The 20,577-nt window shown below is 42.1% G+C and overlaps 1 protein-coding gene across 5 annotated transcripts; it reads left to right on the top strand.

The window, feature by feature from the left end:
- Positions 1-1,976: 1,976 nt before the first annotated feature.
- On the top strand, positions 1,977-18,884 carry LOC130295930 (cholesterol 24-hydroxylase-like). 5 transcript variants are annotated; one of them, XM_056547259.1, is made up of 15 exons: positions 1,977-2,331; positions 4,508-4,585; positions 6,192-6,273; positions 7,302-7,372; positions 8,315-8,401; positions 8,658-8,796; positions 9,068-9,178; positions 10,125-10,281; positions 12,035-12,097; positions 12,615-12,687; positions 13,260-13,344; positions 13,952-14,062; positions 17,190-17,278; positions 18,451-18,517; positions 18,634-18,884. In XM_056547259.1, exons 1-15 carry the CDS (start codon positions 2,195-2,197, stop codon positions 18,799-18,801), a joined length of 1,518 nt encoding a protein of 505 aa, XP_056403234.1. In that variant the 5' UTR covers positions 1,977-2,194; the 3' UTR covers positions 18,802-18,884. The 5 variants fall into 5 exon arrangements, with proteins under 5 accessions (XP_056403234.1, XP_056403235.1, XP_056403238.1 ...); XM_056547260.1 differs by lacking the exon at positions 1,977-2,331 and adding an exon at positions 2,781-2,888; XM_056547263.1 differs by lacking the exons at positions 1,977-2,331; positions 4,508-4,585 and adding exons at positions 4,816-4,859; positions 5,961-6,097.
- The last annotated feature ends 1,693 nt before the right edge of the window (positions 18,885-20,577 follow it).

Here is a 20,577-nt window from a genome sequence, read left to right on the forward strand (position 1 = left end):
GGTGCAGTGTGTGGAAGTATTATACTCGTGTGGACAGTGTGCAGCAATATTATATTCAGGAGGTGCAGTGTGTGGAAGTATTATACTCGTATAAACAGTGTGCAGCAATATTATATTCAGGAGGTGCAGTGTGTGGAAGTATTATACTCGTATAAACAGTGTGCAGCAATATTATATACAGGAGGTACAGTGTGTGGAAGTATTATACTCGTGTGGACAGTGTGCAGCAATATTATATACAGGAGGTACAGTGTGTGGAAGTATTATACTCGTATAAACAGTGTGCAGCAATATTATATTCAGGAGGTGCAGTGTGAGGAAGTATTATACTCGTATAAACAGTGTGCAGCAATATTATATACAGGAGGTACAGTGTGTGGAAGTATACTTGTATAAACAGTGTGCAGCAATATTATATACAGGAGGTACAGTGTGTGGAAGTATACTTGTATAAACAGTGTGCAGCAATATTATATTCAGGAGGTGCAGTGTGTGGAAGTATTATACTTGTATAAACAGTGTGCAGCAATATTATATTCAGGAGGTGCAGTGTGTGGAAGTATTATACTCGTATAAACAGTGTGCAGCAATATTATATACAGGAGGTACAGTGTGTGGAAGTATTATACTCGTGTGGACAGTGTGCAGCAATATTATATACAGGAGGTACAGTGTGTGGAAGTATTATACTCGTATAAACAGTGTGCAGCAATATTATATTCAGGAGGTGCAGTGTGAGGAAGTATTATACTCGTATAAACAGTGTGCAGCAATATTATATACAGGAGGTACAGTGTGTGGAAGTATACTTGTATAAACAGTGTGCAGCAATATTATATACAGGAGGTACAGTGTGTGGAAGTATTATACTCGTATAAACAGTGTGCAGCAATATTATATTCAGGAGGTGCAGTGTGTGGAAGTATTATACTCGTATAAAAAGTGTGCAGCAATATTATATTCAGGAGGTACAGTGTGTGGAAGTATTATACTCGTGTGGACAGTGTGCAGCAATATTATATTCAGGAGGTGCAGTGTGTGGAAGTATTATACTCGTGTGGACAGTGTGCAGCAATATTATATTCAGGAGGTGCAGTGTGTGGAAGTATTATACTCGTATAAACAGTGTGCAGCAATATTATATTCAGGAGGTGCAGTGTGTGGAAGTATTATACTCGTATAAACAGTGTGCAGCAATATTATATTCAGGAGGTGCAGTGTGTGGAAGTATTATACTCGTATAAACAGTGTGCGGCAATATTATATTCAGGAGGTGCAGTGTGTGGAAGTATTATACTAGTATAAACAGTGTGCAGCAATATTATATTCAGGAGGTGCAGTGTGTGGAAGTATTATACTCGTATAAACAGTGTGCAGCAATATTATATTCAGGAGGTGCAGTGTGTGGAAGTATTATACTCGTATAAACAGTGTGCGGCAATATTATATTCAGGAGGTGCAGTGTGTGGAAGTATTATACTAGTATAAACAGTGTGCAGCAATATTATATTCAGGAGGTGCAGTGTGTGGAAGTATTATACTCGTATAAACAGTGTGCAGCAATATTATATTCAGGAGGTGCAGTGTGTGGAAGTATTATACTCGTATAAACAGTGTGCAGCAATATTATATACAGGAGGTGCAGTGTGTGGAAGTATTATACTCGTATAAACAGTGTGCAGCAATATTATATTCAGGAGGTGCAGTGTGTGGAAGTATTATACTCGTATAAACAGTGTGCGGCAATATTATATTCAGGAGGTGCAGTGTGTGGAAGTATTATACTAGTATAAACAGTGTGCAGCAATATTATATTCAGGAGGTGCAGTGTGTGGAAGTACTATACTAGTATAAACAGTGTGCAGCAATATTATATTCAGGAGGTACAGTGTGTGGAAGTATTATACTTGTATATCTACAAAAGCAAAGTACAATGTAATACAGTCTATGAAGAATAGAAATAAATACAGGTTGTGGTGTTACAGGGCAGGGCCTCATTGCAGCTACAGATATGCACTTCCGTGAACTGTCTTATGCAAGAGGAATAAATATGTACAAAGGACAAAACCATTTGTGTTAGCACCTGATCCTGGTGTCTGGATTCCAGCCCGGCCAGATAACATTACACCACGTTCAGTAGCACAGATACTATCTAAGTGCTTACTGTCTGTCTTGTAAGAGGTACCATCTTACTATGGAGCTGCTGGGCCTCATATCCTGGATTCTCTTGTTGTTCTTGATCCTGGCCTTCATCTGCTTTCTCCTGTACTGTGGATATATCCATTACCAACATATGAAGTATGATCACATCCCTGGACCCCCTAGAGACAGGTAAGGAATTTTTTTTCTATGCCAAGTCTGTTTATTGCCGTACAGGCTTCAACAGGGCTGGAAGTATGAGATGCTCTCCACTAGAAGCAATGGTTCCTTACACCTCTGTACATATGTGGTATCCCAGTACCGGATTGCATTCGTTACCTTGTGGTGAGGTCCCCAAAGTCAGAGTCCCTAGTTACCAGTGGGGTCCTCATCTATAGTTAGCCCCTTGTCACCCCTTTAGTAGTTGAAATTATTCTAATTCTAAGTGTATATATGTATACTTACCTTGTTGTAGCGTTGCAGGACCTGCGGGTCACGTGATGCGTTCCAAAACTCTATGGTTTTATGGTTCAAGGACCTTTGGAGGAAGTCAGGTGATCGTCCACCATGCATTGTAACGGTGAGTGACAGCTGACTCAGACCAATCCAAAACGGCCCTGCCCATATAAGGGAGCGGCGGCCATTAATCGCTCTCTTTCCTCCTGGGCTGCTGATGGAGGAGGATCTGCGCAGCTGTCATCAGCAGTGACTAGGCCCAAGCCTTGCGGCAACGGCCATCTTACAAAACTGTGAGTTATCTCAATCTGCAAGACCACCGGACCTAAACAGACCCCTAAATCCGGACGGATCTCTGCATCAATCCTAATTCTACTAGTCCTTTGGATAAGCTAATGGTCCGCGGCATCTGTCAATCACTGCCGTACTACATAGAGACTGTATTGCTAAGACTGTTGCTGTTAATTGGATGTACCGCAAGTACCTCAGTAAAGTTTATACAAGTTCATCCCTATTGTGGACCTTCATTCATTTAAGCATGCACCTATCGTTTCTGGGAAGGGTGGTGATAGGCCGAAGATTTACCTCAGCGTATTAACCCTCACCCTGGCGTCACGAGTGACAGGGGTCAAATTAACCCCTCATATACCAAAGCAACACCCCAACTACACTACACCCCAAGGTCCTACCACAAAGCCTTTTTGGCGTCGCACGAACAGGATTCGGGTGTGTGCCTACTACTGTTGCCACTAGTGAAAGTGTACTCCCCCCCCAGAAAGTAACAAACTTTATTCATGTGCTGTCAAATTAACCCCTCATATACCAAAGCAACACAACAAGGCAGTTACCACACATGTAAAAAGGGTTATTCAGATAGAAAAACAGAGCATATTTCTTTCATAAACAGTACTACTACTGTCCTCAGGGTGAATGTGGTATTACAAATGCGCTCCATTCACTTCAAGAAACTGAGCTGCAATACTACACACAACCTGAGGACAGATGTGGCGCTGTTTTTGTAAAAAAAAAAAAAAATCTACTTTTTTTTATAATCCTGGATAGCCCCTTTATAATGTTATTTTTGTTGGATTGCATACAAGCCTCTATATATCTCTGTATGAAGTTGGACAGAGTTATGGAAAATGCGCCATTCATCTCTGTGTGAGCCATAATATGACATGTGCATGAGCCTGAATGGTAGAGATAAAAAACTGGTCATAAACAATGGACATATATCTGGCCAAACCCACCATACTATCTAATGTGTATGGAGCCGTCCCAATGCCCCCCTGACGACATATTGGGGAAGAGACAGATTGGGCACTTGGGATTTCAACTGCCCGATCCTTTTGTTTTCTCAGAGTTGAGCGGGAGAAGTATGGCAGCGGCTTACCCCTCTGCTATCAATTCATAACTCCTAACACAGCTCAGTATTCATTTGTATGGGCGGATTGAAAGAGATAGCTCTCAGATGAAGGAGCATTTAGTTGACAGCTATCCAATGTGTATGGCCACTGAAGAAACTCTCATGTCCACCAAAATTCACTTCATGAAGGAAAGCCCGGTGGCATCTGTTGCTATGCACCAGAAATCTGATAGAATATCCCATGAGCTGGGAGTCTGACCAATGGGATCCCCACTGATTACTAGAACCAAGAGGCCGTGGACCTTCTGGCAGAACTTTGCTCCTTGACCTTGCCCTTAGCTTAATATAGTTTATGGGCCAACCTGGGGTCTATCAAAAAGGTTGAAGATGGCCAATGAGAGCTGAAGTGGCATGGTATTGGAAAGAAGAATATTTTGAGGAATCAGACCTCCACCAGTAATAGATTTCTGCCATAAATGTTACTAGTGGGAATCCCCACAGATCGATGCCTCATATCAGTGTAACGTGATTTCTTTGCCATTCCAGCTTTTTCTTTGGACACTCACAAACAATATTGAAGAAAATGAGGCAGAACCAACTTGTATACGACTTGTTTTTGGACTGGTGAGTGGAACATTCTATGAATATGTTAAAGGGGTAGTTCAGTAAAGTAAAATATAATTTATTTTCTTCCCTCATGTAATGATAAATATAACTTCCTAAGCAAGTAATTAAAAGTAATGCTTCATTGCAGAGCTATATGAAGCACAAAATGTGCGAAATGCAGGAAAATGAGCCATCCTGCATCCACTCTGCCTCAGCTTTCTTCCCCTAACTGCCTCTGGCCCCCACCCGTGGAGACAGAGTCATGTGACTTTTATGCTGTCTCTGAGTCCATGTAAGCCACGCCCCCAGAAGCAACTGCACAGAAGAAAGATCAGATAACTCTCAGGAAGCGAGGGGGTTTACAGATGGACTTTGAATTTTTGGGAATGATGGGAGTTAAAATTTTGCAACAGATGGAGTCACCCATTTTGTGTATCATAGCTAGTACAGAAAATGGAAGCAGGATGGGAATGGTTGCTTAGTTACGCTCTGATGGTTGGGGCAAAGGGAATGGGGAAGAAAAAGGCAGTTAGGAGGAAGTGAGCACAGAGCGGCAGCAAAGGATGCTGGGACCTGTAGTTTAAAGACAGCATGTGGGGAAGGGAGCAAGTAGGATGGCAGAAAGGTGTATTAGAGCCACGTACAGGAGATGTATTAGGTCACAGTAGAATAATAGATGCAAGGTTAATGTCTAAAGCTGATCTGAGTTATTTTTTTTTTTTATCCCGTTCATTGGATATCCCCTTAATGGGGTACTCTGGTGAAAACCTTTTTTCTTTTAAATCAACTGGTGGCAGAAAGTTAAACATATTTGTAAATTACTTCTATTCAAAAATCTTAATCCTTCCAGTACTTATTAGCTGCTGAATGCTACAGAGGAAATTCCTTTCTTTTTGGAACACTGATGACATCACGAGCACAGTGCTCTCTGCTGACATCTCTGTCCATTTTAGCAACCATGCATAGCAGATGTATGCTAAGGGCAGCATGGTGGCTCAGTGGTTAGCACTGCTGCCTTGCAGTGCTGGGGACTTGGGTTCAAATCTCACTAAGGACAACAATAAATAAAGCATTATTATTATTATTATAATAACGTCAGCAGAGAGAACTGTGCTCGTGATGTCATCAGAGAGCATTCCAAAAAAGAAAAGAATTTCTGTAGTATTCAGCAGCTAATAAGTACAGGAAGGATTAAGATTTTTTAACAGAAGGAAATGACAAATATGTTTAACTTTCTGCCACCAGTTGATTTAAAAGAAAATAGGTTTTCATTGGAGTACCCCTTTAAAGACTCCTTTTTGAGTTACCAGGGTATAGGCACTTTTTAGGTGCAACTGGTTTTTATCGGTGGTGGGGGCTTATTTAGTGATGGTATTTTTGTCAATTTGGATAGGACCCATTAACAATCAAAGAGGAGAGCCTGAGTATCCCAAATATCTACCACTGAGGAAAAACTGAGGTTGGACAGGTTGGATATCACAAATAAACTCTTCCATTACAGTCCTCAGTCTCTTCCTGATTGGTCCACAGGTATTGCACATGTCGGCCATTTTTAGAGGGCTCAGAAGTTGGTAAATATCTCTAGTGGCAGAGATGCTATTCAATGCTGATTTTATTTTTCTAGGGTTACGACATATGGCCTGGTTATACGAACCAATATTTTACACAGGGTAGTAATTTTGACTGTGAGTCCAGAATCAGTAAAGGTAAGAAACTCACATTTATATCTGACCACCAACGTGTTAGGCCCCATTCACATCACGTTTTTTTTTAAATAATACGGTGCCGGTATATGTTGGAAACTTATTCGAGTGGTATACCGATACATTGTTCTGGTGGGCCCATTGAGTTTCACACTTTTGAGGTGCAGACACAGTATACGCTCAGTAAATGGAATGAACATAGTCACTAATATTATAGTAAATCAAAGGCTCCTTATCCATTTATTTATCCTCTGTCGAAGAATAAAAGTGAAGTTTTATGGGTATCTGGGAGCCACCGTGTTGTCAAATAGTCACTTCATTTGGTAATGAGCCTGCCTAGGATGATGCAAATCGTCCCTCCCCTGTTAGGCAGGATAAATAAATAGATATAAATGACATACATGGGTATGGTTTCATTCTTTAGAACTTCTTATGTATTTTACTGGATTGCATTAAAAATAAAGCAGAGTAAAATGAACAAATTACCTGGAAACAGGCCAACCCTTTGCCTGGATGGTCCATTCTACTGGCACCACTTTGTATAGCAAACTATGCAATGCCCAAGTAATACTGCCATAGCGCTTGCTTATATCCATTCCATACGGTACTTAACTTCTACCACCATACAGTAGCCTGCATAACCATGTTATATAGCTATAAACCACTAAGGGTTTAAAGGGGTTAATCAGGAATTTAAAAAAAACACAGCTAATTTCTTTCAAAACAGCTCCAAGTCTGTCTCCAGGTTGGGTGTGGTATTACAACTTGGCTCCATTCACTTCAATCGAACTGAGCTGCAGAACCACACCCAACCTGGAGACAGACGGGGAGTGGTTTTTGAAAGATAGTAGCTCTGTTTTTATATTCCTGGATAAGTCCTTTAATATCCCTGATGGTCCGTAGCACCTTAGAGGTTAACAGAAAGGGACCACACAGTTTTCTGTATGAATGGGCAAGTAAAATATTGTGGCAATTTGGCCAATAATGAGATACTGTATTCCCTACTGATACTGAGCGTTTATATACTGTAGGAATTTCTGATGTCTCCAAAATACACAAAGGATTGGTTTTACGATCGTCTATTCAGCCTGTTTGGAGTGCGGTAACTACAATATGTTTTATATTGGTCGCTGTTTCCATTGCTTGCATTTGTTTTAGTAGTGGATATTCTTTTCATATTTATTTTCATATTTATTTCAATCATTTATTTTCATAGTTATGGTTTTCATATTTATATATAATTTTATTTAATATTTATTATTATTATTATTATTATTGTTGTTTTTGTTGTTGTTAATTCATATATATATTTATGTGTTATAAAGAAAACTCCAGGCAATGAGTGATAAGTTGCAGCGTAAGTAAAAGTGATGACAACAAAGGCAATATTAGGGACAGTTCACATATCTGGGGTCCTTGTAGAGTGGGAGCAACCAGACCAGACCAGCGCCGAGCGGAGGTGAGTACTGTACAGAACTAAAGGGGGGTGAGAGGGGGCTTGATGATGTCGAAGGCCGCAGTGGTCTTCAACCTGCGGACCTCCGGAGGTTTCAAAACTACAACTCCCAGCAAGCCCGGACAGCCGATGGCTGCCCGGGCTTGCTGGGAGTTGTAGTTTTGAAACTTCTGGAGGTCCGCAGGTTGAAGACCACTGAGGGCGGATGATGAGAAGAGGATGATGAAGGGGGGGTGTGGGATGATGAAGGGGGGTGGGGATGATGACAAGGGGATGATGAAGGGGGGTGGGGATGATGACAAGGGGATGATGAAGGGGGGATGTGTGGGATGATGACAAGGGGATGATGACAGGTGATGATGATGAGGGTCTGGATGATGACAGGCGGTGATGATGATGAGGATGTTAATGACGGGTCTGGATGATGACAGGGGGGATGATGTATTTCCCACCCTAGGCTTATACTCGAGTCAATAACTTTTCCTGGGATTTTGGGTTGAAATTAGGGGTCTCGGCTTATACTCGGGTCGGCTTATACTCGAGTATATACGGTATAATAATTTGTTTTACCATGGTAATTTATTCCAGATTCATGGGAAAAGGCTTAGTGACTGATCGGGACAATGACCATTGGCACAAGCAAAGGAGGATCATGGATCCAGCATTCAGTAGGACGTAAGTTCCAGCCATTTTCAGATGCTAATGGAACATAGTTGGTACGATAGAAGGATTTACTTTATACCAGACAGATATGAGATAGAAATGTGAAGGATAGATTGTGACTGATTTGCCTGCTTGAGTGCCTCTCTTCTGGACGATGGATAGAGAAATATATTTTTTTCTTAATATATATAGTACAGTATTTGTTTTCCGATTATCCATTTTTAGAAGTTTAGATTTTTTTGTTATTTTTTGTTTCTTGATTTTTTAGATACTTGATAGAATTAATGGAACCTTTCAATGAGAAAGCAGAGGAGCTGATGGAGAGACTTGCAGAAAAAGCTGACTGGAGCCGCCATGTTGGGATGCACGCTATGATGAGCAGAGTCACCTTGGACGTGATTTCAAAGGTAATCCTCATAGAGAGGTGATTTTATTACTATTTAGAGTGAGAACCTCATCCTCTGAGTCCCAAGGCTATAGCTATGTCCATAGGGAGAGTGTCATGGCCAAATGTTTATTGGGCCCCCATCCTGGGTATATCAATTTTATTGGCCCATCTACCAGGCATTTTTGGGTTGGACAAAGACGACAACATCACCGCCTGACCCCAACCCCACCACATTTCTTCTGTGATTATGATTAAATAGCATGAGATATAATGTATTTCCTCTCAATTAGGTTGCCTTTGGAATGGAGATGAACTCCTTGGAGAATGACCGGACGCCATTTCCACGGGCCATATCGCTGGCGATGAGGGCAATGGTGGAGATGAGAAACCCCTTCATTAGGGTATGGGCTGTATGTGCATTAGCAGAGGTTGATACAGAGAACAGAAAACAGAGGTTGTAACCTGAATGTACTGGGCCCAAATTAAGCATTTGTTAAAGGGCCTCACTTAGCATCCGCCATTTATAAAATGTGACAGGTAACAGCTGCAGCTTCTGTACCCCTATAGCTGTACCTCTTATAGAAAAAGATACTTACTGGGATCTATAGGCTGAAATTAATAGCGCTTTAGAAGAACTCATTTATGGGAATTCCTGAGCATTGCTTTTTTTTACATGACTTACCAAGGGCTATGGCTTCTTTGATCATTCGATCTTTTTTAAAGGGGGTATTCCATTGGCCAGCATTCGGAACATTTAGTTCTGAACGCTGTGTGTGCGCTGCGGGGGTCGGCCACATTCCCTCATGACATCACACCACGTCTCCTTAATGCAAGTCTATGGGAGGGGGAGGGGCGGTAGCCCCTCCCCCTCCCATAGACTTGCATTGAGGGGTCGTGGCGTGAGGTAACAAGGGGGCATGGCCGACCCCCGCAGCGCGCACACAGCATTCGGAGCTAAATGTTCTGAACGCTGGCCAGTGGAGTACCCCTTTTAATCATATTACCCCTACCGACGACATATTGTCTATTCTTATTTTTGGACCTTTACCAACTAGCCATTTGGGTATCCATGCATTACATGGACAGCCTATTGATTTCATATACATCCTGCAATGCTTTGTTTTCCCTGTGGGGGCACTGCAGGAAAATGTAACATTTTCTTTTTAGGTCTCCATCAGAACACAGATAATTGTTGGGGGTCCCAGTTGTGGGAATTGCCTCTGATTAGCTTATTTTCAGGAAATGGGATTATAAAAATTAAGTGACCCTTTAATACCTTTATTCTTTATATACAGTTGGATATAAAGCTCTTACGTCACCTTATTCTCAAACTGTCATCACTACTAGTTCTCATTGGAAAAGCGAGCCTTCATAAGAGAAGTCCAGGAAAGCGTCTTATTGCTCCGGAAGACAGGGAGAGAATGCATTGAGAGGCGGAAGAAAGCAATTCAGGATGGGGAGGAGATTCCTGTGGATATACTCACCCAGATACTCAAAGGAGCAGGTACATTTCCTACAAGATGGGTATGGAGGCCAATAGCGTACAAGTCAATACATGATTCTGTATGATGGACTATTATGGAAATCATCCAAGACTTTCTACCCCTATTATGACCACATTTTGGCCACATGCTTGATTTTGTAAAATAAATTGCTCCTTTTTTTCCTTTATCACTTCACTTGACACGTTTTAAAAAGTGGGTGGGGCTTTTATGCATGGGGTGTGGTCTCCCACGGCTCATTGTATTTACTGTAATTTACGCCAGAAGATGGGGACCAAGTTGCCAGTGCAACTTGTAGCTGGAATTAACGCCAGCTCATAGGCGCCATAGACTTCCATTTGTCATGCACAGACAGCCACTGATGGGGCGGGCGTCTTCTAATATATTTACTGCATTTTACTCCATTGTACATCCTTTATATATGAGGATCTTTAGTAAATTTCCTCCTATGTGTACACACGGATCTAACAGATAAATGTAATTGTGTCATTTAGAAAACTATCACCATGTGTCCTATTAGGGACTGACCACATATATGCCCCACCCATTTATACAGGACACGCCTCCAACTGATGACATTTGCAGCACAAATTGTACATATGGTCCCGTGTAGTATACAGGCCGCACACCAGATCTCCAAAATACAGATAAAGGGGCGACATTTATCATTATTTGCTTTGGTAAGCAAGTTCTGAAGGGATTTTTTATCTTTAGTTTATGTGCTACATAATTATCAAACTGTCATAAGGGGTTGATAAATTTGGAGAACATAAGTAAAACTAAAAAGTCGCAGCTGAGACTTTTGTGAGACTTTTTGCAACATTTTAAATTTGCTCATTTATGGGAGTTTTGCGCTTTAGGTCAGACCTGAAGCAGCTATGCGACTATTTGTAAGAGGTTTGCGACTTTTTTTTTTTGCCTACGTGCGACTTTCGCACATCATAAATTTGTGGCCACTGCAAAGTGTAAACTGAATTTTGCTTAGGGTAAGGCTGTTTGTAACTTTTTGCTTACCCACAAAACTCACACAAAAAGTGCTTAGGTGCAAGTCCTTATCTGTTATAAAGAGAAAGTGAAAGAACAGGATTTTTTTTCCATCCTACTTTCCAAATGGGTCTCTGTTCTAATCGTGCACACACAGTTGAAAGCATTGTTCACCCAGGGATCCAAGCCACGAGTCCTGGATCCCCGGGCAAATTGAAACATTGCGGGATGCTAGGGAAGCCTTTTTATGTACCCTTAGCTGACGGACCCCCCAGCCTGTAGCAAGTACCCCCTAAGGTATCTACATACTCAGGTTGGGGACCACTGCCCCAGAGGACACAACATGGCCATTAAGTGAACATTCATTAAAGGAGCTATCCAGGAATAGAAAAACAGAGCTACTATCTTTTAAAAACCACTCCCTGTCTGTCTCCAGGTTGGGTGTGGTTCTGCAGCTCAGTTCCATTGAAGTAAATGGAGCCAAGTTGTAATACTACATCCAACCTGGTGACAGACGTTGAGCTATTTTTGAAATAAATCAGCTGTGTTTTTCTATTCCTGGATAACCCCTTTAATTGCATTGGTAAATACTGTGTAGTGTGATACTTCATTTCTCCTGTGGGGGCAATGCAGAGGATTCAGTCCTTGCTACCAATTTCATCCCCAAATTACATATGATCAATGGAGCGACCTACTTATTTTCAGGGAAACATCTATAAACCAGTCAGCTGATTTTGGACCAAAGATTAACCTGATGTCCATTCTTTACAGATCTGGAGGGTGATTGTGATATGGAAGATTTACTCGATAACTTTGTGACGTTCTTTATTGCAGGTTGGTAAAAATAGAAAAAAAAAGTACAAAAAACGTTTTTACTTCCGTTAGCTTTCTTATCGTAAAATGTCAGCACATTGCAAAGTGATCCTTAAGTTGAGTCTTATTTTATTCTATCTGTCCCCTCTGCTTGCTGACCTATAGATTGTGTTCTCACTATGATTTTGAGCACCAACAAATGTCCATTTTTTTCACTATTTTTGTGGTCATTTTTGTGACTGCAAAAGCTAAAGACCAAAAATGGCATTGTCCAATTGGAATTAATTTTTGCATTCATGGTACAAAATATTTGCCAAAATACAGGCATACAGTCATTAACAGCCATTCTTTAAGACATAATCGGGCAAAAAGGGACTGAAGTTTAATAATGTGGCCATAACAATTACATCCATAAAATGAAATAAACAAAGGACCATTTCCCACTAAGCTTAGTCGAAATCATTTGGAAAAAATATATATATATTTGTGTCACTATGTTCTGTGTAAGATCCTGAACCAATTATTCTTCACTTCCTAGGACAAGAAACTACGGCCAATCAGCTTTCATTTACCATTATGGAACTGACCCGGAATCCGGAGATACTAGAAAAGTGAGAGACACAATTACTATAAAACTCTGTTTTATTTTGTTGCTACCTTGACCTGCTCCCCAATGTAAGTATCTCATTTTTGTTTCTATCTCTGAATTTTTTCATGACTAGTCAGGTGGGTGTGAATTTTTTTTATTTATTTTTTTAAAGGGGTATGAATCCTAAGCAGGGGTGCAGTGGATTTAGCATTCCCCTGATCCAGACTAATGTCCTCTTTTTTCCTTCCTGTGCATGAATGTGTTTATACATGTCATGAAACTTTGTTGGTTTTCATTTATGTAACCTCTCTGTTAAAAGTGAAAAATCACAGACGCCAAAGAAAAAACGACCTAAAAATTAACCTTTAAAGAGTACCTTTCATGATCTTGTTAAATCCCCAGCAGGTGTGACATCATCTGAAGCCATACAGGGGAGAATTTCCTCCCTCACTCTGCTACACACAGCCCCGAGCAGTTTTGTGTGTGACATGAGCTATGATTGGATAAGGCTACACTGGTTTAAGTAATATAAATGTTTGCAGTGAAGTAATTTTTCTATGTTTCCCAATTCCCTAAAAATTGTTAACCCTTCAGGGTCCAGGCTGAAGTGGATGAAGTTATTGGCGCCAAAAGAGATATTGAATATGACGATCTTGGGGAACTACAATACCTGTCTCAGGTGCTTGTGCATACACAGAGGTTTAGGTTGTGTCTTTGTATTCGTAGTAACATTGGTGCCAAGAATATGATGTTTTGCACCGTTCAACAATTTTATTAGGGTTCATCAGACTTGAGTTATACTATGATATCACTATTGGGGATAATAGCGGTCATTGTCATAGTGTTCTCCCATCAGACCCATTCATAATCTCCTTCTTATTGTGGAGTCACGGACATTGGCCTTATGCTGATATTCCAGCTACCTATGGTTCCTTTGATTCTTAATCTGAGATGGTTTTTGACCTTCTAGATGGGTTCTGCTTGACCCATGGTGTTATGTAAAGCTAATCAATCAATCCTGGAAAGATTTGATAGAATTTACCTTTATTTAGATCCCTTGCATAGACATACAGTAGAGTTAAAATATACAATTCTGGCAGCCTGTGGCCCCCAATAGAGGGCTCCTGGGCGCTTACTTCATACTGGTTATACACTCAGCTTCCTAATAAAAGTCCATGCTCAGGTCGGACATTAGGACGTGTGAATTTAGTAAAGGATTTATGGTTCTGTATTATTTAAACCGTATCTTACATGGACACAAATCATATTTTTGTTGTACCTCCCAGGTTCTGAAAGAGGCTCTGCGATTATACCCTACAGCTCCAGGTACATCAAGGGCAATAGAAGAAGAAACTGTCATAGAAGGAGTGAGAATTCCACCAAAAGTGACCCTGATGGTATGGTCCATTGGTTCAGTATGTGGACCAAGGCAGCCACAACTGTATGGAAGGCACAGTGCCTAAGTAATACTGTACGCTATTCATTGCCGGGGCACCACAGTCCTCTGCAGCTGCAACCTGCAGTCAGTCCTGGGAGTCAGACACCCAACAATCAAATATAAAAGACTGTCACTTAGGTCTGGTATTTTAGATGTCAGAGTAATGGTACTGGCAGTGGGAACAGACGTGTTGTCCAAATATTTAACAATTGAAATGTCTTTGTAACTTTGGGACCCGTTGTACTGCCGAACCGGTTTGGCTTTGGTCCACCCCAGAGAGCGGAGTGTAAGTATCATGTAGGTGTTCACTCTTTATCCCGCTCCGGGATTTCAAAACTGGACTCCAGTCACTAGAGGGTACAAGGTCACTCCATAAGCATGGTTCTGGTGTGGGTAGTGCCTAGCCCAGCAGACCACAGGGTACCAGTGCAAGGCACCAGTGGGTCACACAAGTAAGCAAAGTCTGCAGTCCAAGTCAGAGATGTAGTCAAATGCAAATTAAGGGTCTTAATGTGGTGGCTCAATTGTTAGAACTGTTGCCTTGCAGCACTGAGGTCTTGGGTTCAAACCCAACCAAGCACAACATCTGTATGGAGTTTATCTGGTTTCCCCGTGTTTGTGTGGGTCTGCTCCCACTGGGTCTTGGCAGGTGGCACAGGTTCAGGTCAGTAATCCGGGTTGGCTACAGAAGAGGTCAGGCAGAATCAGGAAACAAGCATGTGTTACGCCGAGCGCTCGGGGACCCTGCTCCTCCCCGGAGCGCTCGCGGCGTTCTCCTCTATGCAGCTCCCCGGTCGGGCACGCTCACCGGGAGCGCTGCACTGACATTCATGATGGGGATGCGATTCGCATAGCGGGACGTGCCCGCTCGCGAATCGCATCCCAAGCCACTTACCCATCCCGGCCCCCGGCTATCATGTTCTGGCGCGCGGAGCTCCGCTCTCTAGGGCGCGCGCTTGCCAGCTCTCTAATATTTAAAGGGCCAGTGCACCAATGATTGGTGCTTGGCCCAATTAGCCTAATTAGCTTCCACCTGCTCCCTGGCTATAATACCTCACTTCCCTTGCCGGATCTTGTTGCCTTAGTGCCTAGAGAAAGCTACTACTGTGTTTGCCATTACTGTGTTCCTGACCTCCTGCTATTACTATTGACTACAAACCTTGCCGCCTGCCCCGACCTTCTGCTACGTCTGACCTTGCTTCTGCCTAGTCCTTCTGTCCCACGCCTTCTCAGCAGTCAGCGAGGTTGAGCCGTTGCCGGTGGATACGACCTGGTTGCTACCGCTGCAGCAAGACCATCCCGCTTTGCGGCAGGCTCTGGTGAAAACCAGTAGCAACCCTAGAACCGGTCCACCGACACGGTCCACGCCAATCCCTCGCTGACACAGAGGATCCACATCCAGCTAGCCGAATCATAACAGCATGGGTCAGAATACACAGAGTATCAGGGACAGGAAAGCTCACCTTCACAAGGAACGCATAGAACCAAGAATGCTAAAGCACCAGATGCTGAGCAGATCCCCCTTATATAGGCAATGCACAGTGTAGAAAGGTTGGGATAGAATAACAAATGCTTTATGCAAATGCACTAGCCCTTGAAATGAGATGAGGAGTGGGTGGCCACCCCTATAGGTCAAATCCAGAACTACAGAGGAGTAGTGGCATCTTAGCAGTGCATGGAGCTGGAGGAAGACAGTGCTCCAGAGAGTCTCGTACTCCTTACTAACATATATTTGGTAGATTATTAGAAGTATGGGAGAGATGGATGCATAGGATTGTGTGTAGTCTGTTTCCCTGAAGACACAGAAGTCACTATAGGAGCTGTAGATACAAAACAGGAGAGGATTTTTGATAGTAAAGATGATCACAGGAGTTTAGACGGCAGAATTTGTCCTTCCCTGTAACAGTCACGTTTCCTGAGTAATAACAATGGCTCCCAGTACTCAGGTACCACAGTGAGGAAGAATAGGATGACCAGCCAGCAGCCACAAAGTAATGGGAACACAATGGCAACTAACCATTAGATGACTGGAACTGGAGGTCATAGCAAGATAGGTAAAAAGAATAACAAACAACAACCAATGTGGAACAAACAACACAACATAAGGAAACCCTGAATATCTGCCGGTTAGATCTCTCTGATCTATCGTGAGAAGAAAACTGAGGTACAGTAATCTCTTCTTAAAACAGCACCACTGCTGTCCTTAGGTTGTGTGTGGAATTGCAGCTCACTTCTATTGAAGTGAATGGAGCAAATTTGTTATACCACAAACAGAGGACAGGGTCGGTGCTGTTTTTAGAAGAAATTAGCTCTGTTTTTCTATGCCTGGATAGCCCCTTTAAAATCATTTTTTTTTTTTTTTAAAGTAATCTTAACCCCACCAATCTAAAGTACTCTTAACACCAGGTGAAAAAGGGCTCATAGTCCTCAGAGTTGTCCCCGGCAGCTTCTACCTTCCCTGCCAGTCCTGGTCGATCAACTATTTGTGTGCAGATAAGAAGACGAGATAGCAGAAGGATTTCTGCTATCTGTAACATTCATAAAGAAAAATTGGCAAAGCTCCATCATGTTTTCCATTTTAATGCATTTAAACAACACGTCTGTTTTCACACAAGCTCCCACTACCAGAACCAATGCTTTAGGTATCTAAAATACAGGGTCAAATGGAGAGCTCTATAGTGCTTTAGGGCTTTCTAAACAAGGCTACAACAGGTCAGGTTTCCATCAATCTAATACTCTCTTTCTCTCTCTTCTTTTCTTATCTATCTATCTATTTTTTCTATCTTACCTACATTTAGATCTGCTGTGAACAAGGCCTGAGAGGGACAAAACATCGGCCATATTTGATCTGATTTGAGGCGGACAAATAATTCTACTAACCTCCCTGTATATGTAAAAATCTCTCCTTGGACTTTGTGCTGTGGTTTCTTCATTCCATACAGGTTTAGAAGACAGACATGTCTGTAGCCACTTTATTCTTTTCCAGTCTTTTTCTTCATGCCAACAAGATTTGTATATACCTTTATAACTATTAGAATTATACAGTTCATCCTCATTCATTTCCTTCTCATTCATTTTGTTTGCAGTTTAACTCATACGTCATGGGGAGGATGCCGCAGTTTTATCCGGACCCTCTTGTCTTCAATCCAGACCGATTCCACCAAGATGCTCCCAAGTAAATATTTCTATTTCTTTAACACAAGTGGTTGCAGGGGTTCAGCCAGCCATAGACATTCCATAAATGTGGGCCAATCTGCTGATGTCACCGGTACCGGCTGACCATCTTATATGTATGTGGGCCTCCCAATGCTCCCCAAAGAGATGATATTTGGGGGTCAACTGCCTAATTCTTATGTTCTCTGAGACAGAAGAGTCTGGCAGCACCTTAGTCCTCCTCTCACATTTGGAACACGTAAATGCTTGGCCCAGTTGAGTATTCCTATATATGGAGGATCAGGACAGATAGCTGCTGACCGAATTAATGTACATATAGCTTCCTGGCTTCAGGTCAGTGTACAAACATTGGTGGAGCTGAGCAATGGAATCACTTATCACTGTGACCAAGAGTCTTGTTATCTATATGTTATTGTATATATAGTGAGTGCAATGAGTAGTAGTTTTCAGTACTATACTGGTTTTTCTCTCAAAAGGCTGTAAACGATGGATGTCCTTCAGGTCAGGGCAAAGCTTATACTGTAGACATTTAGGATAGATCCTCGAAGCATCCAGACTTGATCCTATGCCACCCATGTAAAGCTTGGCAGATAGCTTTTCTCTGGCCCTCTTGCATTCAACAATGACTAACATTATACTCTCCATACTCATCCCAATAGAGGATTCTTGCCTGAAGGTTCTGAACTGGGTGCCCACTGGGTAATACTAAGGTATAAACGACACTTAATGTTAATACATGCCATGTTCACCCGCACTAAATCCAACATACTGGGTTATAGTGCAGGTGAGCAGCTTTACAAAGATGGGTCACTTACTTACATCCTTTGAGTATATGCAGAGCTCTGTGACTGGAAACTTCCTGATGCATTGCTATCCAGTGCGCATTGGAAGTAGGGAGCCGGCTCACTCAGCTCCCCTGCCTCCTCCAGGAGGCGGGGGAGCTAAGTGAGCCAGCTCCCCTCCTCTATTGTGCACTGGATAGCAATGCATCAGGAAGTTTACAGTGACAGAACTCTGCATATACTCAGCAGATTTAAGTAAGACTGGTGATTGTCCACATAGGATCCCAAAGGAGTGTCGTCTCTGCTTCCCGCTGCACTATATTTTTATAGAAATTTTCCTTTAACATTTTTACATTACATGGATTTCAGTGAATTTTCTTTTCACACACAGACCATATTACTCTTACTTTCCATTCTCTTTGGGACCACGCTCTTGCATTGGTCAAGTCTTTGCACAGGTGAGTCCTGAAGGCCTCTAGTACATATGAAGTAACCAACAGAGACAAATCAGGAAACAATTGAGGAGCTAAAAAGCAATAAAATATAAGAAATTCTGTCTGTTCTCTCTATACAGATGGAGGCGAAGGTGGTCATGGCCAAACTCCTGCAGAGATTTCAGTTTGAGTTGGTGGAAGGACAGAGCTTCAGGATTATGGACACAGGTTCCTTGCGACCCATGGATGGGGTGATTTGCAGGCTGAGACCCAGAAGCAGCTCAGGAAAAGCAAAGAAAATTGACTAGATCGCTTTATTAGGCTGATGCTACATACCAACGTAAATAGGCAATGTCAGATACAATAACTTTTGATATGTATTAAAGCATGCAAAAACAATATGTTTTGCAATTGCTTTCATCAGAAAATTTTCAGTATTTCCTACTGAAAAAGCCAGTCAAAAAAGTGTCCACTAGGGGTCCCCCTGCCTCCTGAGACAAATACCAGTCCTGCAGTGTCCAGTGGTCATCAACACGTCATGGCCACCTTGAGTGATTGACAGGGCTGCAGGCAGATCCAGGGCCCTCTGTGAGTCAGAGCAGTGTGAGGGAGAGGGAGGAGTCACCACAGTGAGGAGAAGAGAGGGACACGCCCCATGTCTCTGCATGAACAGAAACCTCACTGAGCAAATGATGGCAAGTTAAACATGATCAGGATGAGGTACTAAGCAACATATAACAGGTTTTTTTTTGGGGGGGGGATCTGACAGGTACACTTTAAGTCAGTTTTGCAACCTCAGTTATTTCCTATGGGAGTAAAAAAGTTGCACCAATGCAAAAACACTGCCATTTAAATCAACTTTTGCCCCATAGGAGCAATAGAAGTTGCAATGTAATCTCAGCCTGTGTTCAATTGAAATTCGTTGTGTAGCGTTCAGCCATAACAAGGATATCCACATCTTTACCACCAGTTCTGTTTTTGTATTGCTCTAATATGTATCTACAATAGAAAAAAATAAAAAAAAAAGCAACTGTGCAAATGGTCTGGAGTAAAAATCCCCTACCATTTTGTGTATACAGCTCATATGCAGACCTATGTGTCTCCACAAATACAGACTACAAGTAAACCCTGAGCAGTCTGGTCCTGGGATCCACCCAACTCTCCGTCCAACTCTCCTTACTAGCCTACCAAGTGTATATACTGTAGGGAATGGATGGAAGGAATTATGGCTGCAGGATCAGACTCCAAAGGGTTTATAGTATGTTACCATTGGTTTTTGTTTTTAGTCAAGACTATTTACACAGTTGCTTTACTTTTTATTTTACATGCATTGGAGAATGAATCAAAGGTCGGTCTTTGGGATGCTTTTCAATGCATATTAATGAACAACATTATTAACAATTGTGGTGACCTGGGGTGATGCAACGGTGAAGCAGGGTCTGGTGGTATTAACCCTGTGGGGTAAGGTGTTATTAACCCCTGATTAGTCGTGACGCCAGGATGTGGTTGTTTTCTGTATAAGGCCCTGCCGACAACCAACTCAGAAACGGCAGGCAATAAAGGAATGTCCACAGCAGGAATTGTGCAAATAACTGGAACGTTTACTTAAACTTCTTATAGAACAGTCTTTACAGTTATGCAGTTTCTTTAGAGTCAACCGGGATGCAGGATACCTCACAGGCTTGCTGGGACTTGTAGTATTGCGAATTATGCAGGTCACTGTGCTACTAATTGTATGCTTGAGTTGAGTAGTAGTCACTAGAATTGTAGATAGAGATTGATAACTCACGTTTTGGAGTGGCTGCAGGTTCCTTAGGCTTTGGCCTAGATGAGATGAATTTAGTAGTTGCAGAGATTGTCAGAAATTGGTAGTGCTGTAGTGTACAGGATGAAAAGCAGGAACCAAGAGAGGGAATTTAGAGACCACAGCCCCTTATATACTAGGGAGGCTGGACTAAAGCCCATTGGCTGCAAGGCCTGGAGGTCCTGTACCCAAGGAACTCTGGGTACATCACATGACAGTATCACATGACCCAGGAAGGTCCTATACATTTTATACATTTGTACAACCTTTCTACATACTG

This window comes from Hyla sarda, chromosome 11, assembly GCF_029499605.1.
Source record: "Hyla sarda isolate aHylSar1 chromosome 11, aHylSar1.hap1, whole genome shotgun sequence".
In the NCBI taxonomy this organism is placed as follows: Eukaryota; Metazoa; Chordata; class Amphibia; order Anura; family Hylidae; genus Hyla; species Hyla sarda.